This window comes from Molothrus aeneus, chromosome 5 (genome assembly GCF_037042795.1).
Source record: "Molothrus aeneus isolate 106 chromosome 5, BPBGC_Maene_1.0, whole genome shotgun sequence".
In the NCBI taxonomy this organism is placed as follows: domain Eukaryota; kingdom Metazoa; phylum Chordata; class Aves; order Passeriformes; family Icteridae; genus Molothrus; species Molothrus aeneus.
This window is the reverse complement of record NC_089650.1, coordinates 1,421,436-1,436,082: the sequence shown is the minus strand read 5'-3', so window position 1 is coordinate 1,436,082 and position 14,647 is coordinate 1,421,436. Positions and strand designations below refer to the sequence as shown.

Here is a 14,647-nt window from a genome sequence, read left to right as displayed (position 1 = left end):
CTCCCACAGCTGCCCTGAGGGATGGTGCCGGCCGCGCTCCCGCATCCTTTAGCTTTTATCCTTTAGCTTTTATCCCTTATCTTTTATCCCTTATCCCTGATCCCTCACGGCTCCCGCCCCGCGGCTCCGCTCCCACCCGGCGCCGCCCTTTCCGCCGCGCGCTCTCAGCCACTGGCGCGCGGGGCCCGGCGCGTGCTCCGCCCCGCCGCCAATCAGCGCGGGCCGTGGGCGGGGTGGCGCGCTCGCGCGGCCGTACAAGCCGGCTGCTGATTGGCGGCCGGTGTGACCAATGGGCGGGCGGCTCTCCTGCGGCGGGGTGCGTGTTTCCGGAAGACGTGGCCGCCGCCGGTGCCGCTCCCGCCCGTGCCGCTCCCGGAGCCGCCGTCACCATGATCTCCCTGTCCGACACGCAGAGTAAGCGCTGCCGCCGCTCCCACCGGGGAAGCGCGGAGGGGCCGCCCGCTGCGGGGCTGGGGGCGGCGGGGGGTCGCAGGGCGGCCGGGCCCGCAGCCTTTGTCCGCGGCGGGGCCTCCCGGGAGCGGCCGGGCACGGTCCGGCGGGGCCGCTGGACACCGGCGGGAGCGGGCAGGGGCGGGGGAGCTCTCACGGCCCCATCCCCGCAGAGGAAGGCGCGGCGGCGGCCCCGGTGCGGCGGGAGTGGCGGCTGGCGGGGAGTACGGACGGGAAGGGGATGGTGAGCGGCAGGGCAGCGCTCGGCGGGACTCCGGCCTTGGGAGAGCTCTGCCACCACGGCCGGCGTGTGTCCGGGGCTGCGAGTGCTCGGTGTGCCGTGCTGCGGGGCGGAGGGGCTGGGAGGGACCCTAAAGATATCTCAGCCATGGCAGGGACACTTTGCACTGCCCCCGGCTGCTCAGGGCCCGTCCAGCCTGGCCTGGAGCGCTCCCAGGGATCCACAGAGAGCCACAGCTGCTCTGGGCACCCTGTGCCAGTGCCTGGCTGCCTGGCTAGCCTTACAGGAGGACATTTCTTCCTCTTATCTAGCCTGGGTTTGTTAGGGTTTGTGGGTTTGTACCCATGGCACTTTGGCTAAGCACAGTGAATGAATGAATGAAAGCTGAACGATAAACAAAGTAACCTTCAGCTACGCTCTTCTCTTGTGCCTCCCTCTGGTCGTCAGTGGTCTGGAACCACTTAATTACCTAAATAGTAACAAGCTTTGCTGTGCTGCTCTTGCTGGTACCACACCAAACGTCCGCAGGTGACGCTGAGGGGGCTTCAAATTGAGGCCGAGACACTGAAGCGGAAAAAAGCAAAAATATTTGTATGTGGCCATAGTTTTGTTTCTACCAAAGTGCTTGGAAATAGAGATCAAAGAAATGAAAGTAAAGAAGTTCCTAAGTGTGTCCTTAGCCAGGAGCACCAGCGGTGTCCGGGGTGCTCTGGAGTGTGTCCAGCCACCCAGGGGCAATCCTGCCCCCCTGCTCTGCCCCAGGGCTGGGTGCACTGCTGGGCTGCCAGTACAGCAGGGACAAGGAGCTGCTGGGAGGGGTCCCAGGAATGATGAGGGCTCTGGAGCATCTCTAAGGAGAAAGGACTGGGAGCTGGGCCTGTTTATTCCAGAGAAGGCTGAGAGGGGATCCCATCAATACATGTAAATATCTCAAATGGGTGCCAGGAGGATGGTGCCAGACTTGTCAGGGGTACCAGTGGCAGAACAAGGAGCAATGGCCATGACGTGAAGCACAAGGAGTTTAATCTCAATGTGAGGCATCACTTCCTTGCACTGAAGTTGGCAGAGCCCTGGAACAGCTGCCCAGGGAGGGGCTGGATCTCCCTCTCTGCAGCCATCCCAGACCCACCTGGACACATTCCTTTGTCACCTGTTGCAGGTGCCTTGCCTTGGCAGGGGGGTTGGGCTGGGTGATGTCCAGAGGATCCCTCCACCCTAACCATTGTGATTCCCTGATAACAGCTAAGCTGCAGGGTTAAGGACAATGACAGGCCTTTGCTTTAAATGACTATCTCATGTATGGTGCATTTCTGGTATGATTGGCACAGAAGGAAATGAGTCTGCCTGATAAGCACCACAGCATCAGTTATGAAGGAGGGTGTGAAAAATCTAGAAAAAAAGAAGTTAAAATAACTCTGATAGCAGGATACTGGAAATGGAGGTATTGGAGAGCCAGTTAAGGCCAAGGATGAAGACAGGCAGCAGAGTTTAGCAGCGTTCAGGGTCAATGATTTCTTGAGATACTCAGATATTGTGCTGTTACTGGGAAGAGTACCAACCCTTGGGGTTAGCTTTTAGCTTTCTGATTGATTAAACCCTTGTGGGCTTTGCTTTTCTCTTAACTTCCTGTCTGGAGTATTCATTGGGAAAAAAAATCTCTTCAGAAGGAGATTCACTGTTTTTATTTTGCTTGGTTCCTCATGTGGGACCTTCAGCTATTTCCAGTGCTAAGATTGTTGGTTGTAACTGTCAGAGACAGGAGTACTAAATAAAACACACTGTCATTTAGTGGTTTTAAGGGTTTTTTTTTCAGTTTTTCTGAAATTCTGAAGATAGTTCATCAGATATTTTAAAATTCACTGCTGTCTGGAAAAATACAGAGTTAGCCATAGAGTCACTGGTGGAATAGTGTGATAAATACCTGGAGAGAACCACTGCTGATGTTTGGAAAGTTAATTCTGCATCTGCAGTCTAGAACATAATTTTAAGTGGTGCACTGAATGGTGTTATAAACCACCGGTAATTGCAAAAGAATTCACTTAGCTTTTCCCAAATTAAATTTTTAATACTAAAAAATACTACTAGCAAAGTAATAGTTGTGCATTGAATATAAGCTGTATTTGGTTTTGTCTTCTAAAAGCCTATAGCCCACAATTCCATTTTATTTTGCACTGTATTATGCTCTATAAAAGATTTGGGATGTGCATTGTCTGCCCTAATCTTTTACAAGCAGTGTATCTTAATTTTGAATCTTAAAATCTACTAAGCTGTTTTCACATAGAGCTGCAGTAGTCTTGCACAGCTTATGGAATTTCTGGAGAAACTGATGAAGATTTGCTCCCTTGTCTCAGGAAATCATAGTAATCCAGAATAAATACAACCTGGCCAGTGTGTGTTTCTGCATTTCTAGGCATTGATGTGTTGTATTTGACTAATGTGGGAAAGCTCTTCTGGCACAGGAGAAACTATTTTAAAATAGTTTGCTCCCTCTATAAATATTCATCGTTAGTTGTTGAAAGGATTTTCTACAAAATGCCAGTACTTTTCCTTCCTCTGAGAAGTGTGGTTAAATATATTTACAAATTCTGATCCAAATCAAGGCAGTAACTGAGATACCAACACTGAAGGATAATAGTCCTGGACCATTCATCTTCTTCCAGCAGTTATTTTGGGATAATGAGAATAATGTTCCTTTCTCTTTTTCCCTTTTGCGTCCACTAACCAGAGCACACGGGTGACTTGTGCAGTGAATCAGAGCCCATTGTGGCAGAAGTGCTTCCAAACCGGTTTGGGGTGGTTACAGAGGTGTTAGAGAGGGAATTGCAGCAGCTGCTGGGAGGTGGCTCTGCCTCCTCCCCACATCCACACCTTGAGCTGTGCCTGGGGAGGAGCAAATACTCACTTCCAGGACTGCTTATTTATCTTGCTGGCAGCTGGTAATTCCTCTGGAGTCCTGCCTCCAAGTGATTTCCTTCCAGAATGCAGATTGTTTCTGCTCTTCTGAAGTAAAGAGTACTGGAGAAAAGGGCACTTGCAATTCTTACATTGCCTTCAGTCAGCAGATCCATTGAAAATACAATTAGCAATTCTGTTTTTCATTGTAAACCAGTACGGAGAGTGCCTGTAGTAAATCGATTGGATCGAGTTACTTAGTGCTTTTAATTGTGGGGTGTTAAAATGCTCACAGTGAAAGTTTAAAGTGGCAGGCTACACCACAGAACTACAGCTCTAACAGCCTTGCTGAAAGCCAAGCCCTCAGAGAAGTCTGGAGAGTGGAATGTTGCCGTAACAAATCTCTGAGCTGTGTTGAAATTTATTTCCAATAACTACTTACAAGTCCTGAAACAGGCATAATTATCCTCCTTTACTCCCAAGCTCATCAAGCAACAGCAAATGACCAACTACGTCAACAAAGTGCAATTAAAATCCATGGAGGCAGATCTGGCCAACAAGTAGCAGTGAGGGCTGTGATTGTGGATTTTGTGGTTTTTGTTTGTTTCAGGACAGGCTATGCAAAACTACTTGGAACTTCAAAATGCACATATATACAGGCATAGTATTAGGGAGGGTTTTGCTGAGCTGTTTTTGTTTTGCGTTTACAAATCTGTAGGTTTCTATGTCTGGTCACAGTGAAAACAGCAATAAATGTATGTGTTTGCAGCCCTGTTGCTGCTGCTCCTGGTTTTTCTCTCCCATTCATCTGTGTGAGAGTCAAAGGAAGGCTTTAGAGATTTAAAATTAAAAGCAGGATGTATTTCTAAGATAGCAGTCTTCAAGATACTGTTGTGAAATAGTACTTTTAATCCTAGCTTGACATTTGTTTCTCATACAAACCTTCCATCCTATCTTGGCTTCCCAGTATTTCTTGAGCATCCTTTGCAGAACTCAAAGTTTATAGAACTGTTTAGACTGGGAAAAAACCTTTAAGAGCAATGAGTCCAGCTGTTAACCCAGCACTGGCCAGTCCATAATTTAAGCAAATAAATTAAGTACAAAAGGTATTTTTAAAAAATCTGCAAGTTAAGATAATAAAATGAAAAATTTCATTAAATGAAGCTGCTATATAGCACTAGTAGTCTAGAGATATTGTACCTATGTGTAATGTAAATCTACCATTTAATTAATAAAAATTAAATATGAAGCATGAAAATTATAATTGAACATTAATCCCTCAATATTTAGTATCTGCCAGTTTTGTGAAAACTGGCAATTGTCTGGAGACCCAGGCTAGTGTTTGATAGCTGTCAGCACATGTGCAACTTGGAAAAATCCTGCAGGATTCATCCAAGTTCTGTTCCATCTAGAAAATGCTGTGCAAGTCATGGGAGATGGAACATGAGGTTTCAGGAGCACTGAGAGGACCAGGGTACTTACATTACTATGGGAAAGATAATGGGATAAGATCTGCAGATCCCAGAGTATTCTGAATTAAAAGAGAAGGATCACAAGGATCCAACCCTTCAGTGAATGACCCATATGAGAGTCAAACCCCGACCCTGGAGTTATTTATACCATGTTCTGACCAAGTGATCTAATCTGGAAAAAAAAGTTTCATTATCAAACAATCCTTTAATTTACAAACAATCCTGTTCTCCATACTAGCAATTAATCAAAAGGGATGTATGTCTTTGCCGTATGTGTGTATATATATATATATATATATATATATATATATATATATATATATATATGGTTGCATTCAATTTCAGTGTCTAGTTCCAAACATGGCCTTTGTTGATAAACAGCTTCCAAAGATATGTCTGTTGAAGTAATTGGGGTCTACAAGATTTATAATATTTGTACACTCAAGTAAGTTTTTAAATTTAAAATGTCTTTAGATTGGATGTTCTAATTTTTTCCCCAGTTTTTATCCATGACATTTTCTTGGTACCATGTTTTGTTACATGCCTAAATTTGTTTCTTTTTCAGAGATTGGGATGGGACTAACAGGCTTTGGAGTGTTTTTTCTCTTCTTTGGAATGATACTCTTCTTTGACAAAGCTCTTTTGGCTATTGGAAATGTAAGTGACTTTTCTGCAGTGCTTAGAATCAAGTATGTGATCTATTAAAGATAAACTCAAAATAGTACAGCATGTTTGAAGCTGCATGACAAAGATTACTGTGGTGATCTGGTATAAAAGACGAGTGCTCAGTGATAGGAGTGAATCATTTTTCCTGCTTGAGGTTAGAACAGCTCACACTGATGTCAATGTCACCGTGGGTCAGGCCTGTGGGATGTTGGTAGACAAGAACCAGCTTGTTCCACAGTTCTGCTGCTGCAAATGTGATTTTTTGTGGTCCTCTGAGATCACTGTCAATTTAAGTATCTATTTGGATAAGAATCTTTAAGTACCTGCTAGCAAATGTAGTTTTGCAGTGCTGTAGGAGGAAAGAAAGAAATATGAATTGCTCACACTTCTGGCTTTAGAAGAGCCAGACCTCTTTCATAAAAGAGAGATTCAGTATCTGCAGTTTTTACCAAATCAAAGTTGTCACTCAAAGCAGCACAGAAAATAAATCCTACTTCTGGTACAGGAAATTTCCAGTCCGAATATCAAATGACAGGGTGTTTCCTGCATGTGCTAGTTTCTGTGCCTCTGGTGTTCTCAGCTTTGCCAGCCAAAGCACAGCCTGGCTGGGAGAGGTTCAGCCTCTCTTTTGCTGATGCTTAAAAGTCTGCAGCCGAACAGATCAGTTTCATTCTCAAACACTGAGATTCCCTGAAGGGAAATATAAAATTGTGTACCTGAATTTGGGTACATTAGTTGAAGCATTGTTATGAACCATCAGCTCAAGTGTGCAGTGGGAGAGTGAAAAATGAAATAATGCTTATTTTTTCTTTTTCTGATGTAAGGTGGAAATACGAGATCCTGTTTAGGGAAAATGAAAACGTAGGTAGGAAGAGACAATGACAGGCTATGTGGTAACCAAAGATAATGCAAGAAAAGCTACTGTATCCTTGCAGAGAATTGTTTTTATTAAAAAAAAAAAGTTATATCAGAAAGGGCAGGAAGTTCTAAGAAATTGATTTATTAAATACCATCCAAAACTTAAACTTGAGTAAAACCTGAGATACTATTGCTTTCTGAGCAAAAATGTTGCTGAAATAATTCTGAGTCCTGTAGCTGCAGGACACCAGAAATAGTTGTAACTAGTTGGGACTGATGTGATAGTGTTCAGTCTATACTGGAACAAATAAATAAACAATAAAAAAGACTGCACAGTAAAAAACAACTGTTCAGCTTTTTCCTTCTCTGGCTTTGCACTGTGAGTAGATCAGCAGAAGCTGTTGAAGATGTCAGTGGCACAGAGCAGAGGTGCTATTATGTGTGGTGTCAGTTTTTAGGAACCTTTGCTGTCAGTAGGACTGAGCTTCAGCACCACCTGTGGTAAAGATGTGACAGGGCAGATCCTCTATCTTGGGTGTGTTAAAAGGATAGACCCTTTACATTCAAGCAGCTGAGAGCTACAAGTGTTTTAAGATGGACCTTACAACAGAAAATCAATAGTAAATTCATTCTCACCAACTGTCTCATGGTATTAAAAGAAGTTGTGCAAGAAAGGCAGTGTAATTTTATAAAATATATATATGTGTGTGTTTACATCCTGTACTTGGGAACATAATTAGTTGTTTTCTTTCTTTGGTTGTTTTTGTCTTTTCTAGGTTTTATTTGTGGCTGGCTTGTCTTTTGTTATCGGTTTAGAAAGAACATTCAGATTTTTCTTTCAAAAACACAAAATGAAAGCAACGGGCTTCTTCCTGGGTGGTGTACTCATAGTTCTCATTGGCTGGCCTTTAATAGGAATGATCCTGGAAATTTATGGGTTCTTCCTATTGTTCAGGTAAGTCTTGTTTGTAAAAACTTTGTGTTAGTTTATCTAGGAATAAATGTATTGTGTAGTGTTTGTGTTAGAGTTGACAAAGCAGCATCCTTTATATGTTCCTTTTGGACAGATTTTATATGAAATTGTTTATTTACAAGTTGGTACGTATTTTTTCAAGACTCAAAGCTGCTAATGTTGGTGAGGCATTTACCAAAATTACTTTGATAATGCTGATGTCTAACCAAAGAATTGTAAAGCTTCAAAATGTGTGGGAGCCCAAATGTTAGCAGTATGAAGTTTAAATATCTCCTCATGGAAAAGGGATACTTGGTCCTTTTTTCAGTGGGGAGTTTGTTATTTTCTTTAACAAATGGGGCAAAATATTCAGTTACTACCATCCTAGGTTTGTAACCTTACCATTTCATCACTCTGGCAGCCCAGGGAAAAGCTGTTTTCTGCCGTATTTCATTACAATTGTGCCTTGGAGTCAGAACTGCTTGTTTGGGTTAGCAGTATCTCAACTGAGTTAAAGAAAAATGGAAATTCTATTTTTTTAACAGCAATCTTGAAACATGTTATAACTTTCACAATGTGTCATTTAAGTTCTTCATAAATGCAACGGTAATAGTGAAAGAATTTGACTTGTTACAACCTGCATAGATATCTATATTTTTATCTTTATTTCTATGGTTGAAGTTGTATGCTTCCCTACAGAACAAAGCAAAAAATATGCAAAAATGTAGAAAGGGAGTCTTCTGGTTGTTCTTGGACCTCTCTCCAGATGCAGATTGTTTCACTAATGGTTATTGATCAAGTTTCAGACCCTGAAGTGTTCTGTGAATGGCTGAATAATACTGTTCCTGTTAATCAAAGTGAAACCATTGTTCTCATGGAGCTCTTTTTGTACCCAGTAAAATTGTATGTTAATCCGATATTTAGTTCAGATAAAATGTTTATTTTAAAAGTCAATCTGAACTTGGCTCTTACTGGAGACAGTGAAATTTCAGAAAATTAATTTAGTGGGGTTAATGTATTTCTTATTGTTCTGCTCTGTGGTACTCTGAATCCTGTCACTGTAAGTGCTGTGATAATCTCAGTATTTCACTGAATACACTGTCACTTCTTGCATGTACTGCTTGGTTTAATCAGTACAAAGCAAGTAGAATGTGTTTCCAACAGAACACCCCCCTTTTAAAAGATCTCAAAAGAGTTATAAGTTAGTCTGTCTAGGCAGGTATGACTATGGATTATCTAGTGGTGCTTGCAAGGTAAAACAGTGTTGAGAGGTTTATAAAAGATCAATAATTATCCCCAGGACGTCCCTTAGCCTGAAGGGAATCAACAAGGGATGGATAATTCCAGGTATGAATGTTTAGCTGATCTGTTTTAATTTAAAGAATCTGGAGACCAGTGGTTTGGACTGAAGAATCTTAAATGTCTTTTCCAACCTTGATTCCATGATTCTGTGACCATCTTTTCCAGGGCTCATTAGTTGATAGAATCTAAATCCCTTGCTACAAGGCTGACTAGTGATTACTTCAAGCAAAGCTTTTGTTTTGCTTCAATCTTGTTCAGTTCAACCATCCTCCTCTTGTCAGCAACTTGCTCCCTTCTGAAGAAGTTACAAATGAAGTCTTTCCTCAAGCACCATTTTATACTGTTCCTCAGGGTCCTGCTGCTTGGTTGCATAGCAGAAAACTGCCCTATTATGGGACAGCTGTTATAATCTAAGGTGCTTTTGGGGCCTTGTTCAGATGACAGCCCTGCAGAGTTATGGCTGACAATATTATCCCTGCTGTACTGACTGTTCCTTATTCTTGGACACAGCAGTTGTTTTAATCTGTCACAAGTGGTTTGTGTGCCCTGCCTCACAATTTACTGGGCTGCTGAAATGACCTGGTCTTTAAAAAAAAAAACAAACTCAAAACCCCCCTTTTTGGTGTGGATATTACCCAGCAAACAGTTCTTAGCAGGGTGGTGAAGAGGATGATGACTTGTGAAATTTCACAGTTTCACTGTGGCTGAGGCCTCATTGCACATTAATCCTTATGCCATGCAGGGAATGCTCAACACAGGATTGCTGGGAATGCCAGCAGCTGCCTGCAGACAGCTGAGATACTGCCACAGAAAATTTGGTTTTCTGCTGCAGAGGTTAGGTGGAGAGTGCAGGGGCTGCACCAGAGCATCTGTGCCAGGGAACATCCCCAGGGTCACCATTCAAACCACTGACTTCAGTTTGGGAAATAAATGAATGCACAATTCTGTCATGCTTCATTTTATTTAGTTAATGTAAAGAGTATACTATATGGTTTTAATTACTCAGAACTAACTTCACTTCTTTCTACATTGGGTCTTGAATGTATTTTCTATAACATAAAGAGGAATTATCTCAAAATATGTATGCTAATTTTGAGAAATCTGTTTTGCTAATTATCTGCTGCCAGAATTATTTTTTTGTTAATGTTACAGCAATATGAGCAAAGCTTAATTACAAAAACTAATACAATCTTCTGATGTCTTACCTAAAGGGGGTTCTTTCCTGTGGTGGTTGGCTTTATTAGAAGAGTTCCAGTTCTTGGATATCTCTTGAATTTACCTGGTATAAGCTCGGTAAGTTTGGTACTTCATGCAACAACTGCAGCATGTTCTGATTTTCATTCCACTGATATAGCACCTGTAGATATGCATCAAAAATAAAGCAAATAGAACTTTGGAGCAATGACTTCAAATGCTGCACAGTTCTTGCACCATGCACATCCCACTCATTCCCAGGGAGATGCTCCTAGGGATAAAAGGAACAGAAGGAGGCGATGGCAGGAGCTGCCCCTGCTCATGGGCAGTGGAGTGGGAAGAGTCCTGCATTGTGACAGGGAATGCTGGGGTTCTTCTGCTTCACTCTTGGCCCTGGCTGACAACACAGGTGAATCTTCCTCATCTCCTGTTGTACAATGAGGAGGGCACTGTTCTTGGTGCAGTATTTGAGTGTACTTAGGGAAAGTGGCCTCTAAAAGCAAAGAGTGGAGTTCAGTGTTATGTTGCAGCTCATATGGTGAACCCAGAAACTCTCAGCATGAATAGTCATTCATCAAATGTGTTTATTAAGGGCCACTGCACCAGGCTACATCTTTTTATTACTAAGATTTGTGTTTTTTCAAATGGAGTTTTCAATTTTTGAAACCAAATGTCTGAGGATTTGAAGACAACAGAAAGACACTAAACTAGGGTGTTTCAGTCAACTACTTTTACTGTGCTAATTTATTTATGTATTTTAACACGAGCATTTGTAATACTAGTTTTGAAAGCAACAGTTTTTACAGCTACTACTGAAAATTAATAGTGGGAATAACTTAGATGCATACAGGCTGTTTTTTAAAAATGAGTGTTCCAGTTCATCTGTTCCAGTCTCACAATTAGGCCAAGTTGTGGCTCATAATTCATGATCAATTGAATGTTTCATTTGTCAATTGATCCTAATCATATTTAATTTGATCATAACGGGGTTAAATCTTGTTTTAAAAAGATAATTGTTAATGTTTTATTCAAAGCCTACGTAGGCTCAGAAGAGAATCCACAGTAATGGTCAGTTGAAATATCTTCCTTGGTCTACTAATGCATGTGTGGCTGAGACTTGTTTTGTTTTAACCATTAAGCTGGCAGTGTTATCTGCATTCTTCTATTTCCTTTCTCATTCTGTTGCATCTTCATGCTGCACTGTTAATGTCTATATGAGAAAAACATGTTATGCAGAAACACAATTGCAATTTTAAGAATTTTGGTTTTCACAAACCTAAACCATGAGAGCTCGGTGAGTACTACTTGACTCTCATTTCCAGTCACATACTAACCATGCAAGTAGCAAGCAGTATTTGAGAGCAGCTTCACTCTACATAAATGTCATCAACCTAAAACCTTTTTGTCTCCTTTTCCACAGCTTGTAGATAAAGTTGGAGAAAGCAACAACATGGTATAATGACGAGAGGGTGGAAGACTGATCTAAACTTTTACTGTATTATTTATAAAATCCCTTTGAAGAATACTCAGCACAAAGATTAAGTTGTGTACAAAGGAAAAAGCTTGTTACATTCTTTACATAACAGTTTAATTTAAAATGTATAGTCAACAATATACATTAGAAAAGAAGCTCAGCAAGTGTGCTTCTAGGAAAGTAACTCCAGAGTTTGGGAAGTCAACTGAAGAGGGGAAAGTCATGGAATAACCCCTGTTACAACTGTTCAAGACTATTTCTGTTGGTTTTGGAAAACATGCTAGAGGCAATGAACCCTTGTTGAATTAACGGTGCCTGTTCTTTACCTCCTTATTTTGAAGGTGCAGTAGAGCAAACAGGCCTACATTTTTAAGGGTGACCCAAACTTACCCAACCCTCTGCTTGCTATCCTCAGAGTGCAAAAAATCAAACAGGAAACTTCTTGTGTAACAAGAGATGCATCTTTGCATGAAGGTTAAGATGACTATTCATCTATAATGTATTATGACAATAAAAAAGAAACCCTACACAGTTGTGTTGTAAACATTTTTGTAAATATGTGGCTGAAATACAGCATTGTTATCTTAATGTTTCAAAGCCAAATGTTAGTTGATTGTATTTGCCTTCCGTTTCGGAATATGCAAAAGGTCAATCTTTAATAACTTTGGTCTTAAATGTTGGTTCTGAACATGCAGAGCTCAGTGGAGAACTCTGGAAGCTGACTTGCAGGCCTTCCAGTTTGTTCTCCTTGAGCCATGTTCCATGTGCATCCTGATGAGAATGTAGCCCCTTGTCACTAACGTGCAAACTCTGTGAAACATGCTTAGTTCACAAAAAACTGCATTAGGCTGAGGTGCTGATGTGAGCCCTGTGAAATGTTACTTACCAGAATTTGGAGCTTTGTTTTTAACCAGTTTGAAACTAAGCTTTCTTTGTTTACTCTGGAACTACGAATTGACTTTTATTTTTTACGGTAATAAAATGGAAACTTAAAGTTCTGTGTACGTGAGTCTGTGGGGAGAAAACTGCTGAGTGACTGGGGCTGACTACAGATCAAGTGCCAATCTCCATGTGTTTGTAACGTGTTACTGGTTAGCTGGTTATCTTCAGACAGCTCCTGGTTACAGCAGCAGCTTTGTTGTTACTGAGGATTCTTGGCTAACCTGGAATAAATGTCCTCTCCTAATAGACTGGTCCCATTTCTGCTCCTTTTGGGATGTTAAATGTTGTGCACTTGCAATAGTCTCAGTTACAGTGTCCTCCCCTACCAATCCTTGTTCAGTGAATTGTGTTTGTGCAGGCAGGGGGGTTCTGTTCTGTTTCATTTTCTTTTCCCTTTCATGTAATCCTGAAACAATTACCCAATGTAGTATTAAAGGTAGCTATGTAGACTAAAGGTCTAATGACTAGGGGTGACTTTTTTGTTGTTGTTTTTTTTTGTTTTGGGGTTTTTTTTTGTTGTTTTTTTTGGTTTTGTGGGTTTTTTATTGTGCAGTTAAAATTGGAGTTTTCTAATATTACTTTTAACTTAAAAAAATCCTCATATACCAACCCTTTTGAAAGTTGCTGTGAAGTTTATTTGTATAAAAGAAGGGGTTTTTCCACTACAACTGTATAAATAGCCACAATCTACTATTATCAATATTTAATTTGCTTCCTTCTAAAACAGGCACAAAATTATTCAGAAAGAAAATCCAACCTGTTATTTTGCAATTAATAACATCTGAAAAATCAGCGGGTTTGTTTTAAAAATTGCTATATTTTCTTGATGGCATGTGCATTACAGTTAAGAAACAGGAGTAAATACGATTGTTGGCTCTACCTCAAGGATAAAGCATTTTAGATAACCCAATTTTAACTGCTCCTATAGCTCTGTGCCGTGTTACAATGACTAGAGAATAACACTCCAGCAGCTTAGCCAGCTCCTGTTTGCTGTGGTAGGGCACTAGGCTGTGCTGTGGGAACCAAGTGCTGTCTCAAGCAGACAGTGCTCACCTTAGAAATCAGCTACCTGAACGTTTTTGTGCTTCTGTCTTGAAAAATAATGTGATGGAAAAGGTGGGTTGCACCACAGGACTGTGGATCTCTTGCTGCAGCAACTTGCTTGGTAAGCTGAAGTACCTTCAACAACAAGAAATGATGATGATGTCTTTTAGAGGTGGTTCATGTGTGGCTGTGGATGATCTTTTGCCTCTCTGAGAAGCTGGGGTGTAGGCAGGTCATCTCATTTATATTTAATTCATTTTTTTCAATCAAAAGTCAATTTTTTGTCACATGTGAACTGTTGTGGAAAGCATGTGAGGGAACAGAATTGTTGAATTTAGCATAGTCTATCCCTCAAGGTAACGTTGTTTTTGAGACGGTTTTGCCAAGATAAATGTGGGTGGCAGCAAAGGTCAAAACAACTTAGCCTTAAAGTGTTTCTGTCCTTGTAAAAAATATCTCTAACAGAAACATGCTTGGAATGTTTCCCCTTTTAAATGTAATTTATAATTGCTGCTTTAAAACTCATAAGGATGGATCTTATTCTGAGCAAATGAATACTGTAAATATCCTTGTCATACCTTGAATAAATGGGAACCTTTTTCTATAATTTGTCTTTGTGTCTTGGTGTGCACATTCTAAAAAAGTCTGTTGATAAGTTTTCCTTTCCGGAGAGTCAGGAGTACAGGCTGTTACTGCCTTGTTGTCTTACACTGTTGTGACTTTTACAGTAAAAAGGAAAGGTTTCCTCTCTTTTTTACAACGAACCTTTTACATAAGAATCCCCCTAATTTTTTAAGTTCCAGTTTCAGACACAGCACAACAAAATATGAAATTTCAGTTAGATGGGAAACAACCTCCTTTTTTTCTGAGGAAATAACTATGAAACTTCAGGAGAAAAAGAGCATGTGTCTAGATCCTGGAGCAGGTTTTTAGTCTAGCTCAAGGATATGACCATGAGTTCTGTGTATCCTGCAAAGTGGCCTGATAAGCAGGTTTACCATTCCGTGGTGCTCTGCAAGCCTGGGGCTCATTGTTGAGGATTTTCACAGGAGAGCAGCAAAGCAAAGCTTTTAACTGGTTGTTGAGGTATTGTGTTGGTGCTGTGCACCAGTTAGTACCCTAAAAACTTAATTTGACCAAATTTGCTTGTATAGAAAGAA

The 14,647-nt window shown here is 41.2% G+C and overlaps 1 protein-coding gene across 1 annotated transcript; it reads left to right on the top strand.

Annotated features, from left to right (window-relative positions):
• The first annotated feature begins 314 nt into the window (after window positions 1-314).
• On the top strand, window positions 315-14,094 carry GOLT1B (golgi transport 1B). The gene is made up of 5 exons (XM_066550516.1): window positions 315-414; window positions 5,621-5,712; window positions 7,356-7,534; window positions 10,045-10,126; window positions 11,448-14,094. Exons 1-5 carry the CDS (start codon window positions 390-392, stop codon window positions 11,484-11,486), a joined length of 417 nt encoding a protein of 138 aa, XP_066406613.1. The 5' UTR covers window positions 315-389; the 3' UTR covers window positions 11,487-14,094.
• The last annotated feature ends 553 nt before the right edge of the window (window positions 14,095-14,647 follow it).

Bases quoted from the DNA above. Each gene is read 5' to 3' on its own strand.
- GOLT1B (XM_066550516.1), top strand. From the start codon at position 390: ATGATCTCCCTGTCCGACACGCAGA. The intron at 415-5,620 runs GTAAGCGCTGCC...TTTCTTTTTCAG, and splicing joins CTCCCTGTCCGACACGCAGA to AGATTGGGATGGGACTAACA. The intron at 10,127-11,447 runs GTAAGTTTGGTA...CCTTTTCCACAG, and splicing joins ATTTACCTGGTATAAGCTCG to CTTGTAGATAAAGTTGGAGA.